Below are 13,448 nucleotides of genomic sequence, written 5' to 3' on the forward strand. Positions count from 1 at the left end.
AACATAGGAGAAAACGGCATAACTGGAACAATAACAGAAGGAATAGGTAACCTCATTAACTTGAATGAACTTTACATGGCAAATAATCTTCTCATAGGTTCTATTCCAGCATCTCTCGGCAAATTAAAGAAGTTAAATGAAATTAAGCTTTCAAATAATTCTTTCTCTGGACCCATTCCTGCAACATTGGGCAATCTAACAAAACTTACTACCCTTACACTCAGTAGTAATGTAATTAGTGGAGCTATACCTTCTACTCTCAGCAATTGTCCTTTAGAAGTTTTGGATCTTTCTCACAACAATCTTTCTGGTCCGATACCTAAAGAACTAATTTTCATATCAACACTGTCAAGTTTCATGGATCTTGCGCACAATTCCTTATCTGGGACTTTGCCATTAGAAGTGGGAAATCTAAAAAACTTAGGCAAACTTGATTTCTCAAGTAATATGATTTCTGGTGAGATTCCAATATCCATCGGTGAGTGCCAAAGCTTGGAATATCTCAACATATCTGGAAACCTGTTCCAAGGGACCATTCCAGTTTCACTAGGAAATCTGAAGGGCCTCTCGGTGCTTGATCTTTCCTATAATAATCTATCTGGGGCCATCCCTGAAATCCTTGGCAACCTAAAAGGCCTTTCTTCCTTGAACCTCTCATTTAACAAATTCCAAGGTAGTCTTCCAACAGATGGGGTATTTCTGAATGCATCTGTCATCACGGTTACAGGAAATGATGACCTGTGTGGTGGCATCCCTCAACTGAAATTACCACCCTGCTCAAACCACACCACCAAGAAGCCACCTCAAAGACTCGGCATAGTAGCCCTTATATGTGGAGCAGTTATTTTTGTTACATTAGCAGCTGTACTGTTTGTGTTCTACCAAAAGAGCTGGAAGAAAAAAGCAAACCTACAAATTTCTGTCATAAACCAGCAATATATGAGGGTTCCTTATGCTGAATTGGCCAGTGCAACAAATGGTTTTGCGTCTGAGAACCTCATAGGAGCAGGGAGCTTTGGCTCAGTCTACAGAGGGAGAATGAGAGGCAACGACCAGCACATAGCTGTTGCTGTTAAGGTTCTCAACCTCATGCAACGTGGCGCAACTCAGAGTTTTATTGCAGAATGTGAGACTTTAAGATGTGCTCGACATCGAAACCTTGTGAAGATCTTGACAGTCTGCTCCAGTATTGATTTTCAGGGCCGTGACTTCAAGGCCCTTGTGTATGAGTTTCTACCAAACGGAAATTTAGATCAATGGCTGCACAAACATATCATGGAAGATGGTGAACAAAAATCGCTTGATCTGGCGGCAAGGCTAAGCATTGGAATCGACGTGGCATCTGCGATTGATTATCTACACCAATATAAGCCAACACCAATTATTCACTGTGATCTTAAACCAAGCAATGTTCTCCTGGATAGTGACATGGTTGCTCACGTTGGGGATTTTGGTCTTGCAAGGTTTCTGCATCAAGACAAAGATAAATCAAGTGGCTGGGCATCAATGAGAGGATCGATTGTGAGGAATGTTGAGTACTCTATCCTGCTTGTGATGAGTGAATTGTCAACCGTGCGGTGTGATCGTGCGCTTGGTCTTTGGATTGCAGGTACACGGGCGTCGAGTGTCGACGGGGAGCTGCCGTGGAGGTGCTGTGGCCGATGGACCGTGCGGTGGACGGCGGTGAAGGGCAGCCAGGACCCGAGCTCGGACCGGGCGGCAGCTGTGGCGTCCACTCCTGGATCGAGGGCGCAAGCGGCGACGGAAGGCGGGCTTCTTGGTTTGCGCCACAAAACCAAGGAGGCGGGCGGCGGTTGAAGACGCCAAGTCGTGGAGGCACGGGCGTCGGTCTCGGGACTGACGGAGGCGACGGGCGTCGACGGCGTCTAGGGCCTCGCTGCGGGCGAGGAGGTGACGGGCGTCGGGCGGCGTCTAGGGCCGTCAGAAGGCCGAGGCGGGAACGGCGTCTAGGGCCACGACGTGGAGGCGGGAATCTTCCCGCGCGTGAGGTTTTGGCGGTTTTCTCAAAACCGGCCATCTACCCGGGTTTCGCGGACCCTTCAAAACCATGGACTGGATCTTCATCAAGACGGCGGCATCGCGGAGAAGACTTCGTTTCGAAGAAAGAACCTCGGCCGTCGGATGAGATCATGTACAGGGGGTGCTGCAGGCCTACCGGTCTGACCGGTCCCTGGCACCGGTCTGACCGGTCTAACACACCGGTCTGACCGGTCCAGCGCACCGGTCTGACCGGTCCCGCGGGTATAAATACCCCTTCACTTGTGTTAGGTTAATTGCGGCTTTTGTAATCCGTTCGTGGACTCTCTGTTTCTCCAGGCCGCCGCCCCTGCGTCTCCCTCCCTCTGTTCCTCTCGTTTGAGTTGATTTTGTCCATGGATTGTTGAAACCTTGTAAGGGATTTGATTGGGAAAGGAGGCCCTATCCTCCTCGTGCCCTCTGGGCTTTTGATTTGATTCAATCCCCTGGTTTTGTGCCTTGTGCAATGGATTTTCGATTTCGTTTTTGGCACACTTGATTGAGAGGAGACCTCGAGTTTTTTGCTGTGATTCCCGTGCTCCCAACTCTGACCTAAACCCTCTGAAATCACTGGCGTGTTCGAATTCGAGTTCTTGAGTATTTGAGAAAACCCCAATCCCTTTTGATCTCCCCCATAATTCTCACGATTCGGTGATCTTTAGGACGAGATCTTTTGGGGATATGTTCACGGGGTAGGGGCGAAGCAATCCCCCAAGTTTCATCGGATTTCGTGGTCGTTTGCTCGGGATTCATCGTTTGAATCCAATTTCTCGGGGGTTTTCTGGGTGCTACCGGTCAGACCGGTAGGCACGACCGGTCAGACCGGTCCAGCGCACCGGTCAGACCGGTCCTGGCAGATCAGTTCTGCAGTTATCCCGATTCGCTTCCGTTTCGCTTCGTGGTTTCGCTCGCTCGTTCGAGGCCTCTTGTGTTGGGTTAGCTTTTCAATAGCTACTCCAAACTTTGGCCAGAACGCTTGAGGGTTTGGGCGATTTTGGGACATAGGCCGACGATTCGAATTTCGAAGAAATTTTGATCGGCTCCCATTCACCCCCCCTCTGGTCGCCGGCTTCGGTCCCACAATTGTTATCAGAGCTCGGTTGAGGTTTTTAGTACCTTAACCGGTTCGAAAACCACTCGGCGACCATGGCAAGTCTTGGTAAGATCCCGGTGTTTTCCGGCGAGGATTATGCCTACTGGAAGGTTCGCATGAGAGCCTTCCTGCAGAGCATGGGAGCCGATGTCTGGGAGATTACCACGAACCAGCTCTACGAGGTGCTGGCTGTTCGGACCACACCTCTTCAGGTGACCCAGCACGAAGCTAACGCCAAGGCTGTCAATGCCTTGTTCGCTGGCGTTTCTCGTGCGGAGTTCTCACGCGTCCAGGGTTTTCAGGAAGCCCACAAGATTTGGACGTGTCTTGAGAACTACCACGAGGGTACACCTCAGGTGAAGGCCAGACTGTTCGAGACTCACCGGCGTGAGTACGAGAACTTCACACAGGAGTCGGGTGAGAGCATTGACCTGATGTTCAGTCGTTTTCAGTCGATTGTGAACAAGGTCAATGCGAACAGATCTGCTGGTGCCCTTGAGTACACAGAGCACGAGAAGGCCCTTAAGTTACTTTACGCACTTGATCGCTCTGTGTGGGATCTCAAGGTGAACACCATCATTGAGTCTGCTGGCTATGAGACTCTGACGGTGAACGAGCTTTTCAGCAAGCTCAAGGCCACGGAGGTGGATAACCAGACACGAGCCAAGCTCAATGGTGCCCCTCCTTCCAAGAGCGTCGCTCTTGTGACTGGCCCAGGTGGATCGAGCTCTAACGCTAACTCTGCTCTTGGCTTTTCTCTTGCATCTTTGCCTTCTGTTTCAGATGAGCAGCTAGAGACGCTGGGCGACGACGACTTGTGCCTCCTCATCAGCAAGTTCCAGTGCGTCTACCACAACAGGCAGAGGAAGAAGAACCCCGGGTGCTACAACTGCGGCGATCTGAACCACTTCGTCGCCGATTGCCCCAAGAAGTCCGGCGGTGGCCAGAACAACTCCTTCGACTACTACCGCCACCGCGACCGCGACGAGGGAGGCTCCAACAAGGAGCGTCGGCGCCACAAGCACCGCAGTCGTGACCGGGGAGGACGCTTCGACAAGGAGTCGCTCAAGAAGCGCTTCCAGTACAAGGCCAAGAAGCGGGAGAAGCCCTTCCTCGCACAGCTCAGCGACCTTGACAAGAGCTCCGACACCGACCGCTCTTCTTCACCGACCTCCAACGACAACGACAAGAAGAAGAAGAAGAAGCGGGACAAGGAAGCCACCGGCTTCATCGGCCTTTGCTTGGCGGCCCGTCGGCGCAAGAGCTTCTGCACCATGGCGGGCGAAGCCAATGGTGCTCGTGCGTCTTCAGGTGGACATGCTACACCGACGCACTCCGGCTCTTCTCCTAGATCCGAGAGCGATTCAGAGGTAAACTCCACGATCGACCTGCTTGATACAGAGGTTAGGGAGTTGTACGCCGCTCTCGACAACCAGAAAAGGCTGCTTAAGGAAGCAGCTAGAGAGCGTAGAAAGCTTAGGGCTGAGCTGGCTTGTGCTAGGGAGAAGTCTAGTGAGGATGAGTGCGCTGGCTGCATATCTCACATGAATGATCTTGTTGTTCTCCGTGCCAAGCATGATGAAAACGTCGCGAACTTAGATGTTGTTAAGATTTCGCTTGCTGACGTGTCTCATGAGCTCGCTAAGGGCAAGCATGAACTAGAACTGGTTAAGGATGCTCCTATTGTTAGCGATGTGCTTGAATGTGAGGAGTGTCCTATCTTCAAGTCTGATCTAGCTTCTTTGCAGTCCAAGTTTGCTACTGTTGTGTGCGAGCTAGAGGAGATGAAGTCTAGGCCAGTTTTGCTTGGTGCTTGTAAGCTTTGTCCCACGCTTAGGTTGGAGCTAGAGGAGAAGAACGCTTTGATCAAGTCTTTTGGAAAGACTAAGGTCGTAGAGTCTAGCCCACCTATTGACTGCTCTGTTTGCCCTGGTTTGATTGCTGATTTAGATAGTCTTGCGGTAGAGAAAGCCAACCTGGAGAATGAGAATACCTATTTTAGGGCGATTCTGAGTTGGGTTTCTAGCAGTGAGCCGCAGTTGGGCATGATAATTAAGCAGTTCAAGCGTGGTGATGGGTTTGGGGTCGGTTACACATACATGAAGTCAGACTTTGACAGGTTGTATGGTAAGATTGGCAAGGCTACTGGAAACACTGCCAGCACGAGCACACAGCCTTCGCTTGTTGACCCCGCGGATGGTGTGCTTAAAGAACCACCGAAAGCACCTCCGCAGAAGCAGGTTTGGGTTCCAAAGCCCAATGAGCTGAGGAACTCCCTCGACACGCTCCCTGCTGCCACAGCCCAGGTTGCCCAGAAGAAGGGGGCTGCTCCTCCCCGTCCGCAGGCTAGGCCTCCACCTCCCAAGCGTGAGGTGAGGTACCACTGCGAGTTCTGTGACAGGGAAGGTCACCTGGAGGAGTTTTGCTTCAGGAGGAAGCGGGCTGTGAGGCGAGAGCAGGAGGGACGGAACGCGGACATGTACTCTGCTCGGGTGCATGGTCCTTCTCGGTGTGGTGATAGGCGAGATGCTAAGGCGCGCCGTGTAGGTGGAGGTCAGGGAGACGGTGCTGGTTACCGTGCTCCAGCAGGTGGTCGCTTTGCCGGCCGTGCTCCTGGTCGTTTTCAGTACGGCTATGGACCACGGGACCGAGGCTTTGGAGGAGGTTTTGAGGCTCCACGCTTTTCTCGCGGTGGTGTTCGTCAGCCTCGTGGTAGACGGGACAGGGGATACGCTTTGCCTGACTTTGCTTACCCTTCTGTAGAGCAAATGGCTCGTCACTGGTTTGCTTCTCACTTTGCTAACCCCAGTGTCGAGACGTTTGCTCCCCCTATGTCTCGTTGGTGATGCAGGTTGGTGGCTTGGAGAACAAGTGCTCCTTGGATCTTGGTCTTATGCAGGTTTGATCAAGACTTGATGGTTCTCCAAGGCTGATGGATAGCCCGTGGTGGTTTATGTATCATATGTACATTTGATTTTGCTCTTTGAGTTCTTTGTACACTTTCTGCTTGTGACTTGTTGTAGATTCTTTATCTCATACTTGCTCTGCTTGCTAGGTCTGTACTTGTGCTATGGTGGACTAGCTACTCTGTATGCTAGTTTTTGTGGTTTTCATATTGTCATGACTCTTGCTAGCTCAGGGTGTGTGCTTTGTTCAGTTCCCCTCATGCTTGTGTAGCTTGTGCTCCTTAGGTCTGGTTGCTAGCTCAAGTATCTTCTTCATATAGTGTTGCTGCCTTGGTTCATGTTGTTGAGTGCCTTTAGACTTTTCTAGGAATATCTTTCGTCTTGATATGTTCTAGAGTGTCTTTTGGTATACTTTTGCATGTAGCTTGACTAACACCTAAACGTTTGCTTGAGTCTTGCTCTGGATCTTTGGTGTTTGCTATCTTCTTGTGTCCTAGCTTCTCTTGTGCTAGGTATCACTTGTTGAGGGGGAGCTCTACCTCAGGTGCCGATGATGATTCGGAGCTACTGCGCCGGCTGCAGGCTCCGGCCCCTTCTGCTTCGACTACCTCAGCTCAGGAGGACGATCCAGTACCACTACTTCCACTTCGATCGTTCACCTCTACAAGAATCTGTTCGAGCAGAAGGTGGACCCACTGAGGACGCAGGGGAGGTGACCTTGAGCTTGCTATACTCTAGGTCCAGCGGGATCTTCATCGAGGTATGTGAGCATTCGGCTTGTACATTTTCCTCTCAGGATGGACTGGTGGTTTTCTGATTGTTGCCTTTTCATGGTACTCAGTTGGATTCATTGGTCTAGTCCTGTGTGTCTTTGAGCTGTTGTATTTGCTGAATTCTTCAGTTGCTTAGCTTTCGGCTTTTCTTTGTCTTTCTCTTATGTTTTCTAGGTTTGGTAGTTGCATTGTGCATATGCATTGTACATGTTTGCATTTTGCATTGTCTCACTTGCACTAGCATTCTTGTATACATTGCTATGATCTTCTAGTGCCTGCTAGTGTGAGTTGATAAACTTGATCATGTATAGCTTGCTCCATTGTGTATATGACATCATCTGAGTTAAGCTATTTTGATTTGAAAATCTGAAAACATGATCACCCTGTCTTGGCTACTAGCATGTTAGGGCGTGTTGATATGCTTTGCTATCTTATTCATGCTAGTGTGGCTTTTCGTTCAGCAATTCATATTTGAAATGATCTAAATCTGATAAAATTGCTTGAACTGTTCTGAAAATGGATTGAAAATATCCAGGTGGGATTGCTTGTCGCACTGATCGAGCTTTCGGGACGGCTCACTTTGCACTTGTGAGAACCCGGGCAAGGCTGTGCATGACTGAAACGAGTGCTTTAAGCTTTTGATTGTCTTTTAGCATAGGCTTGGCCTCGTTGCTAAGTAAAGCATGACAAGCTTTCAACCCCTGGCACTTAGAATTGCTTGATATAAAAAAAATTGATTGAAAAGTGAATGTTGGCAACTTGTTTTGGCTGTTTTGGCTCACCTGTATGAGTATGAGTAGCACTGCTTTTCATTCCCTACTTGTTAGTGCTAGATCATGGGTGATGCTTTTATTTCTCCTAAACTGAACTTGTCTAGGTCTAGACTGATTTGATATACCCTGTTGAGCTAGATGCAGGTCTGGTTTATGGATGCACACGTGCTTGAGACTAGATGTTGCTCATATTTTTGTATCCCTGAATGCTTTCACTTACACCTCCTGCATTGCATTCATGGCATAGCATCTGTTCAGGGGGAATTTTTGCTTCAGGGGGAGCTTTAGCTCTTTTTAGGATTGATGTGTGCATGTGCCAACAAGGGGGAGAATTTTGAGAGAAGTGATCGAACAAGGGGGAGACTTGTTTGATTTTTGAAAAACTTGTTGTGCACAGGGCTTTGAGAGTGCATCATTTTGGGAGAGTTGCACTTATGAGAGGGAAAAATTTTGCTTGGGGAGTTTCTGCTTTGGTTTTGGCTCCTGGTTTCCTTGTTTTCCCTCAGCTTCTTGCATGACTGCGTCGAGCGTTACCTCTGTCTTTGAGGAGTCATGTTTTGGATTTTGATCGATTGTGTCGAGCTTTTGCCCTTGTCTTAGGGGATCGATCTTTGCTTGAGTAAGTGACTGTTCTTGCCTTTCTTAGCTTTTTGTCACTTGGTTGAGTTCTTCTCTTTCGTGCTTCTTTATTCTTCTTTGGTTTCACTCCTCTTGGTTCGTTTGTGGTGTGTTGACAATACACTCATCAAGGGGGAGATTGAGGAATGTTGAGTACTCTATCCTGCTTGTGATGAGTGAATTGTCAACTGTGCGGTGTGATCGTGCGCTTGGTCTTTGGATTGCAGGTACACGGGCGTCGAGTGTCGACGGGGAGCTGCCGTGGAGGTGCTGTGGCCGATGGACCGTGCGGTGGACGGCGGTGAAGGGCAGCCGGGACCGGAGCTCGGACCGGGCGGCAGCTGTGGCGTCCACTCCTGGATCGAGGGCGCAAGCGGTGACGGAAGGCGGGTTTCTTGGTTTGCGCCACAAAACCAAGGAGGAGGGCGGCGGTTGAAGACGCCAAGTCGTGGAGGCACGGGCGTCGGTCTCGGGACTGACGGAGGCGACGGGCGTCGACGGCGTTTAGGGCCTCGCTGCGGGCGAGGAGGTGACGGGCGTCGGGCGGCGTCTAGGGCCGTCAGAAGGCCGAGGCGGGAACGGCGTCTAGGGCCACGGCGTGGAGGCGGGAATCTTCCCGCGCGTGAGGTTTTGGCGGTTTTCTCAAAACCGGCCATCTACCCGGGTTTCGCGGACCCTTCAAAACCGCGGACTGGATCTTCATCAAGACGGCGGCATCGCGGAGAAGACTTCGTTTCGAAGAAAGAACCTCGGCCGTCGGATGAGATCATGTACAGGGGGTGCTGCAGGCCTACCGGTCTGACCGGTCCCTGGCACCGATCTGACCGGTCTAACACACCGGTCTGACCGGTCCAGCGCACCGGTCTGACCGGTCTCGCGGGTATAAATACCCCTTCACTTGTGTTAGGTTAATTGCGGCTTTTGTAATCCGTTCGTGGACTCTCTGTTTCTCCAGGCCGCCGCCCCTGCGTCTCCCTCCCTCTGTTCCTCTCGTTTGAGTTGATTTTGTCCATGGATTGTTGAAACCTTGTAAGGGATTTGATTGGGAAAGGAGGCCCTATCCTCCTCGTGCCCTCTGGGCTTTTGATTTGATTCAATCCCCTGGTTTTGTGCCTTGTGCAATAGATTTTCGATTTCGTTTTTGGCACACTTGATTGAGAGGAGACCTCGAGTTTTTTGCTTTGATTCCCGTGCTCCCAACTCTGACCTAAACCCTCTGAAATCACTGGCGTGTTCGAATTCGAGTTCTTGAGTATTTGAGAAAACCCCAATCCCTTTTGATCTCCCCCATAATTCTCACGATTCGGTGATCTTTAGGACGAGATCTTTTGGGGATATGTTCACGGGGTAGGGGCGAAGCAATCCCCCAAGTTTCATCGGATTTCGTGGTCGTTTGCTCGGGATTCATCGTTTGAATCCAATTTCTCGGGGGTTTTCTGGGTGCTACCGGTCAGACCGGTAGGCACGACCGGTCAGACCGGTCCAGCGCACCGGTCAGACCGGTCCTGGCAGATCAGTTCTGCAGTTATCCCGATTCGCTTCCGTTTCGCTTCGTGGTTTCGCTCGCTCGTTCGAGGCCTCTTGTGTTGGGTTAGCTTTTCAATAGCTACTCCAAACTTTGGCCAGAACGCTTGAGGGCTTGGGCGATTTTGGGACATAGGCCGACGATTCGAATTTCGAAGAAATTTTGATCGGCTCCCATTCACCCCCCCCCCTCTGGTCGCCGGCTTCGGTCCCACAGATTGGTTATGTGGCTCCAGGTATGCTTCTATTCTTTTGTAGCTTTGCTTTTCCATCCATCTAAAGTTAATGCTCTCTTTGTATGTGGAGTGGTGATTTCGTCTTTGTATTTCACTTAGCATGATTCAATGAGGCTCCATTTTCAGTACTGGAGAAAAACTAGGAACTAGAAAATTTCATATTTGTCAAACTAAATTTTAGGCTTTTGAAATGAATATTATTAAAAGTAGTTGTAAAAATGAACTTGATAAGAAAGAACTCCTTTTGGCTGGTTTTAGAGTATGGATTGGGCAATGAAGTCTCCACCCATGGCGATGTCTACAGTTATGGTATACTGTTGCTGGAGATTTTCACTGGAAAAAGTCCAACAGGCAGTGAATTTGGAGAAGCCATTGGACTCCGCAAGTACGTTCAAATGGCACTTCCAGACAGAGTGAGTACCATCATGGACCAACAATTACTGAGACAGAAAACAATGAATCAAACATGTCTTACTCTGGCAGCACTAGTGATCTGAGAATCTCCTGCGTCGCTTCCGTTCTGCAAGTTGGAATCTGCTGTTCAGATGAAACACCAACAGATCGCCCGCCGATTGGAGATGCTCTCAAAGAGTTGCAGGCAATTAGAGACAAGTTTGACAAGCACCTATCTGGCTCTCCGTTGAAGGATCATTGTTGTCAAGCCATTGACACAATTGAAGGATTTTCTGGCGCGTGACGTCTTGATGCTTTACCGTCCACTACATTAATAATGAATTGCAAGCTGGGACTTGTGTGGGTTCTTGTTATCCAGGATAGTATTTTTTAAAAAACGCTTCATCTTGTTCAAAAGTAAAGTTTCCTAGTTGTTCTGGCAAAATGGATTGTTGGATGTTAGCCTCTGCTACCACATATCATGTAGTATATGATTTGAACTACTCGCGTTTCATTTTAGAATGGTCACATAATCATATTTAGGATGCAAACTGAGCCTCTGCTCAGTACAGATTCCAAAATCAAAGTAGCAAGATTGCATTTTGCTCTTTATGCAGAGGCCATCTGGAGTCTTCAGTTGGCTCATTGGATGTTTCTACAGTTCATCACCTACATGGCCTACCTTTTCAGATTGCTGATCAAAGCTGTCTCATCACAAGCTCCAACCGGAGCTCCTGGTCACTGGATGTTGAGGCCAATGCCTCTCCATACCAAAGATGTTGTCTGGCCAGTCATTGTGAAATACATCAGAAGTGACTGGCCGGAATCAAGAGTCATGTTTTCAAATCATATCATTGAATTCAGAACTAGTTGCCATGGCACCAATCAGTCCCTGATCAGGCGATTAATCGTGACTAATCAGGTGGATAGGTCCGACTAATTGGGATTTTACCAAGTTGCCTCAGTACCGACTAGGACGACTTGAAAACATGGATCAAGATGCAGCAAACTTGCTACAACTTCTCTCTCTCTCTCTCTCTCCCTCCCTCCCTCCCTCCCTCTCCCTCTCCCTCTCCCTCTCCCTCTCTCTCTCCTGGAAACAGAAAAATAATCCAATATCCATGAACGGTCCGCGGCATTTTGATTTTGCAGGCTGGAGTTCCATGTTTCAGTAACAAATGCAGACACACCTCATCCAAATTGTAGTTTTCCTGAGAGAGTAGCAGGTAATTTTACTCGCATTTGATTTCATACCCATTAGCTTGGTGATGTGACAAGAAATCATCTTGCAGCCCTGCATACTTGATTGCTGGAGAAGTCCTCCTGCACTGCTGCAACTGCTAATCAACAAGAACACCACAACCTTCCATAGTTTCACCTCCTCCAACCTTCTCTGCGTGTTCTTTCCAAAGTGAAATTTGGAAAAACCGACAGCAGATTGGCTAAGCTGGTCGACACGAGAAGCCCTTTTTGGCAGCCCTGTCCAAGCACAAGCACAGATCCCAGATGCTGGAATATATTAGGCACATAATCTGATTATAAGAATATATAAAACCAGTAGTAATCAAGTTCTAGAATTAAGGCTGGGAAGGGCTACCTCTGGTGCGGACTCGACGCTGGAGCGATAGTAGAGCTAGCAGCTGCGCGGAGACGGCACGGACCAGGCTTGGGTCATCGCCGGCGGTTCGGTGCTCGATCGGGGAGACCTCAATTAGTCACGCGGCTGAAGAATCTTTGAGGCGAACCTGAGTCAGGGCCCCTTACAGGATATGATTTCAATGGCAACATTGAAATCATATCATCTGAAGATATAGATGATCTGCCATTTCAGGATTTGCCGCGCGCGACCCGTGCTTCAACGTCATGCGGCACTGGGACCCATAGGTCAGTGTGCACCATATGGCAAAAATCATCTAGCATCAGTGGCGAGTCCTCGTGAGTTCATGAAAGAAAGAGAGAAACGCCTGCCAGTGAGTAAACCCTGTGATTCCGTCGATGCCTCAGAAAACCTAGACACCCGTCAGATGGCATTTTCAGGGTTTTGATTTCAGATGACCGCGTCCCACCCGATGAGTGTCGTACTCCACCAACGAGTGGCCGTCCAGTGACGAGAACCTTTTGTTGGCCAATTACTTGTCTCATCTTCCAGATCTAGTATGCTGCTGGAAAGCTGGTGCCCATCTGCTTGATGCTCTGTCAGACAGGCACACTGATTATCTGATGTCCTCTGAAACAGGCTTCACTTCACCAGAATATATCCATGAAAAGTAGTAGTTTCTAGAGGAGTAGAATCTGATTGTATCGATTGATTACCTCTTCCAAGCTCTGAACTGGAACTTTTAGGAAGGGCAATATCAGGCTCTGACTCCAGAACATGTCCCCTTGTTTATCCGGTCGTCGACCCTTCCTGATTCGAAGAGGCCAATTAAGACAGGTTTAGAAATTAGGAAAGTTCAAGGGCACATTGCCGACTAATACCCCTCTAAGATAATCAAATGGGAGGACCTACAAGGTGGGCAGTGGGTGAGCACTAGTATTCAGAGTTGTTTCGATATGTCAGAGGAAATCGCGCGATATGTCGCGGCACGAAGGAAACCCACTGAACAAACATCTAGTATGGCGGCCCAATGTCTGAAAATATCAAGTGTTTGTTTTCAGACATCTAGTGTAGTGCCATGGATCAGATAAACAAAGAATGTGCGCACGATAGCAGATTTCCTATGATATGATCCTTCATCACAATTCACAAAAATAAAAAGGACAGCACCTCACAGTAGGTGGGACGATGTCGAGCCGGCGGGTGAGCGTGAAGCGACGACTGGGCCGGTGGGAGGCGATGCGGGGCGGAGTTCCTGCCTGAGCCTGACCATTGGGGTTGCGACGGCGCATCGCGGGGATAGGGGACGCGGCGGCGCGCGCGGGAGTCGGCGGCTCGGCGTCGGATTCACCGCGACGTACTCACCGGCGCCGGCCCGGTTGCAGCCGCCGCGGCCGCGGGTGCTCCGGCGTTGGAACTCGACGTTCTTGCCCTTCATGCCCCGCGGCAGTTCCCCACGCTCCAGGCGGACGGCGGCGGAGCAAGCGAGGAGGAGCAG

The 13,448-nt window shown here is 49.7% G+C and overlaps 1 protein-coding gene and 1 long non-coding RNA gene across 3 annotated transcripts; one reads left to right on the forward strand and one right to left on the reverse strand.

Moving 5' to 3' along the window:
- LOC120694904 (receptor kinase-like protein Xa21) lies at nucleotides 1–10,965 on the forward strand. Its single transcript, XM_039978228.1, has 4 exons — nucleotides 1–1,518; nucleotides 9,942–9,960; nucleotides 10,219–10,373; nucleotides 10,444–10,965. Exons 1-4 carry the CDS (start codon nucleotides 76–78, stop codon nucleotides 10,447–10,449), a joined length of 1,623 nt encoding a protein of 540 aa, XP_039834162.1. The 5' UTR covers nucleotides 1–75; the 3' UTR covers nucleotides 10,450–10,965.
- A 226-nt stretch (nucleotides 10,966–11,191) lies between these two features.
- Nucleotides 11,192–13,448, reverse strand: LOC120694911. 2 transcript variants are annotated; one of them, XR_005683702.1, is made up of 5 exons: nucleotides 13,121–13,448; nucleotides 12,863–12,984; nucleotides 12,667–12,760; nucleotides 11,951–12,546; nucleotides 11,192–11,832 (listed from the first exon to the last, which is right to left on the reverse strand). It is a non-coding gene; the product is annotated as an uncharacterized LOC120694911 (long non-coding RNA). The 2 variants fall into 2 exon arrangements; XR_005683700.1 differs by lacking the exon at nucleotides 12,863–12,984 and having other exon boundaries at nucleotides 13,121–13,446.

The sequence above is a fragment of the Panicum virgatum genome, chromosome 1K, assembly GCF_016808335.1.
Source record: "Panicum virgatum strain AP13 chromosome 1K, P.virgatum_v5, whole genome shotgun sequence".
NCBI classification, from domain to species: Eukaryota; Viridiplantae; Streptophyta; class Magnoliopsida; order Poales; family Poaceae; genus Panicum; species Panicum virgatum.

Excerpts from the sequence above, each read along its gene's own strand:
- LOC120694904 (XM_039978228.1), top strand. The coding sequence starts at position 76 with ATGGCAAATAATCTTCTCATAGGTTCTATTCCAGCATCTCTCGGCAAA.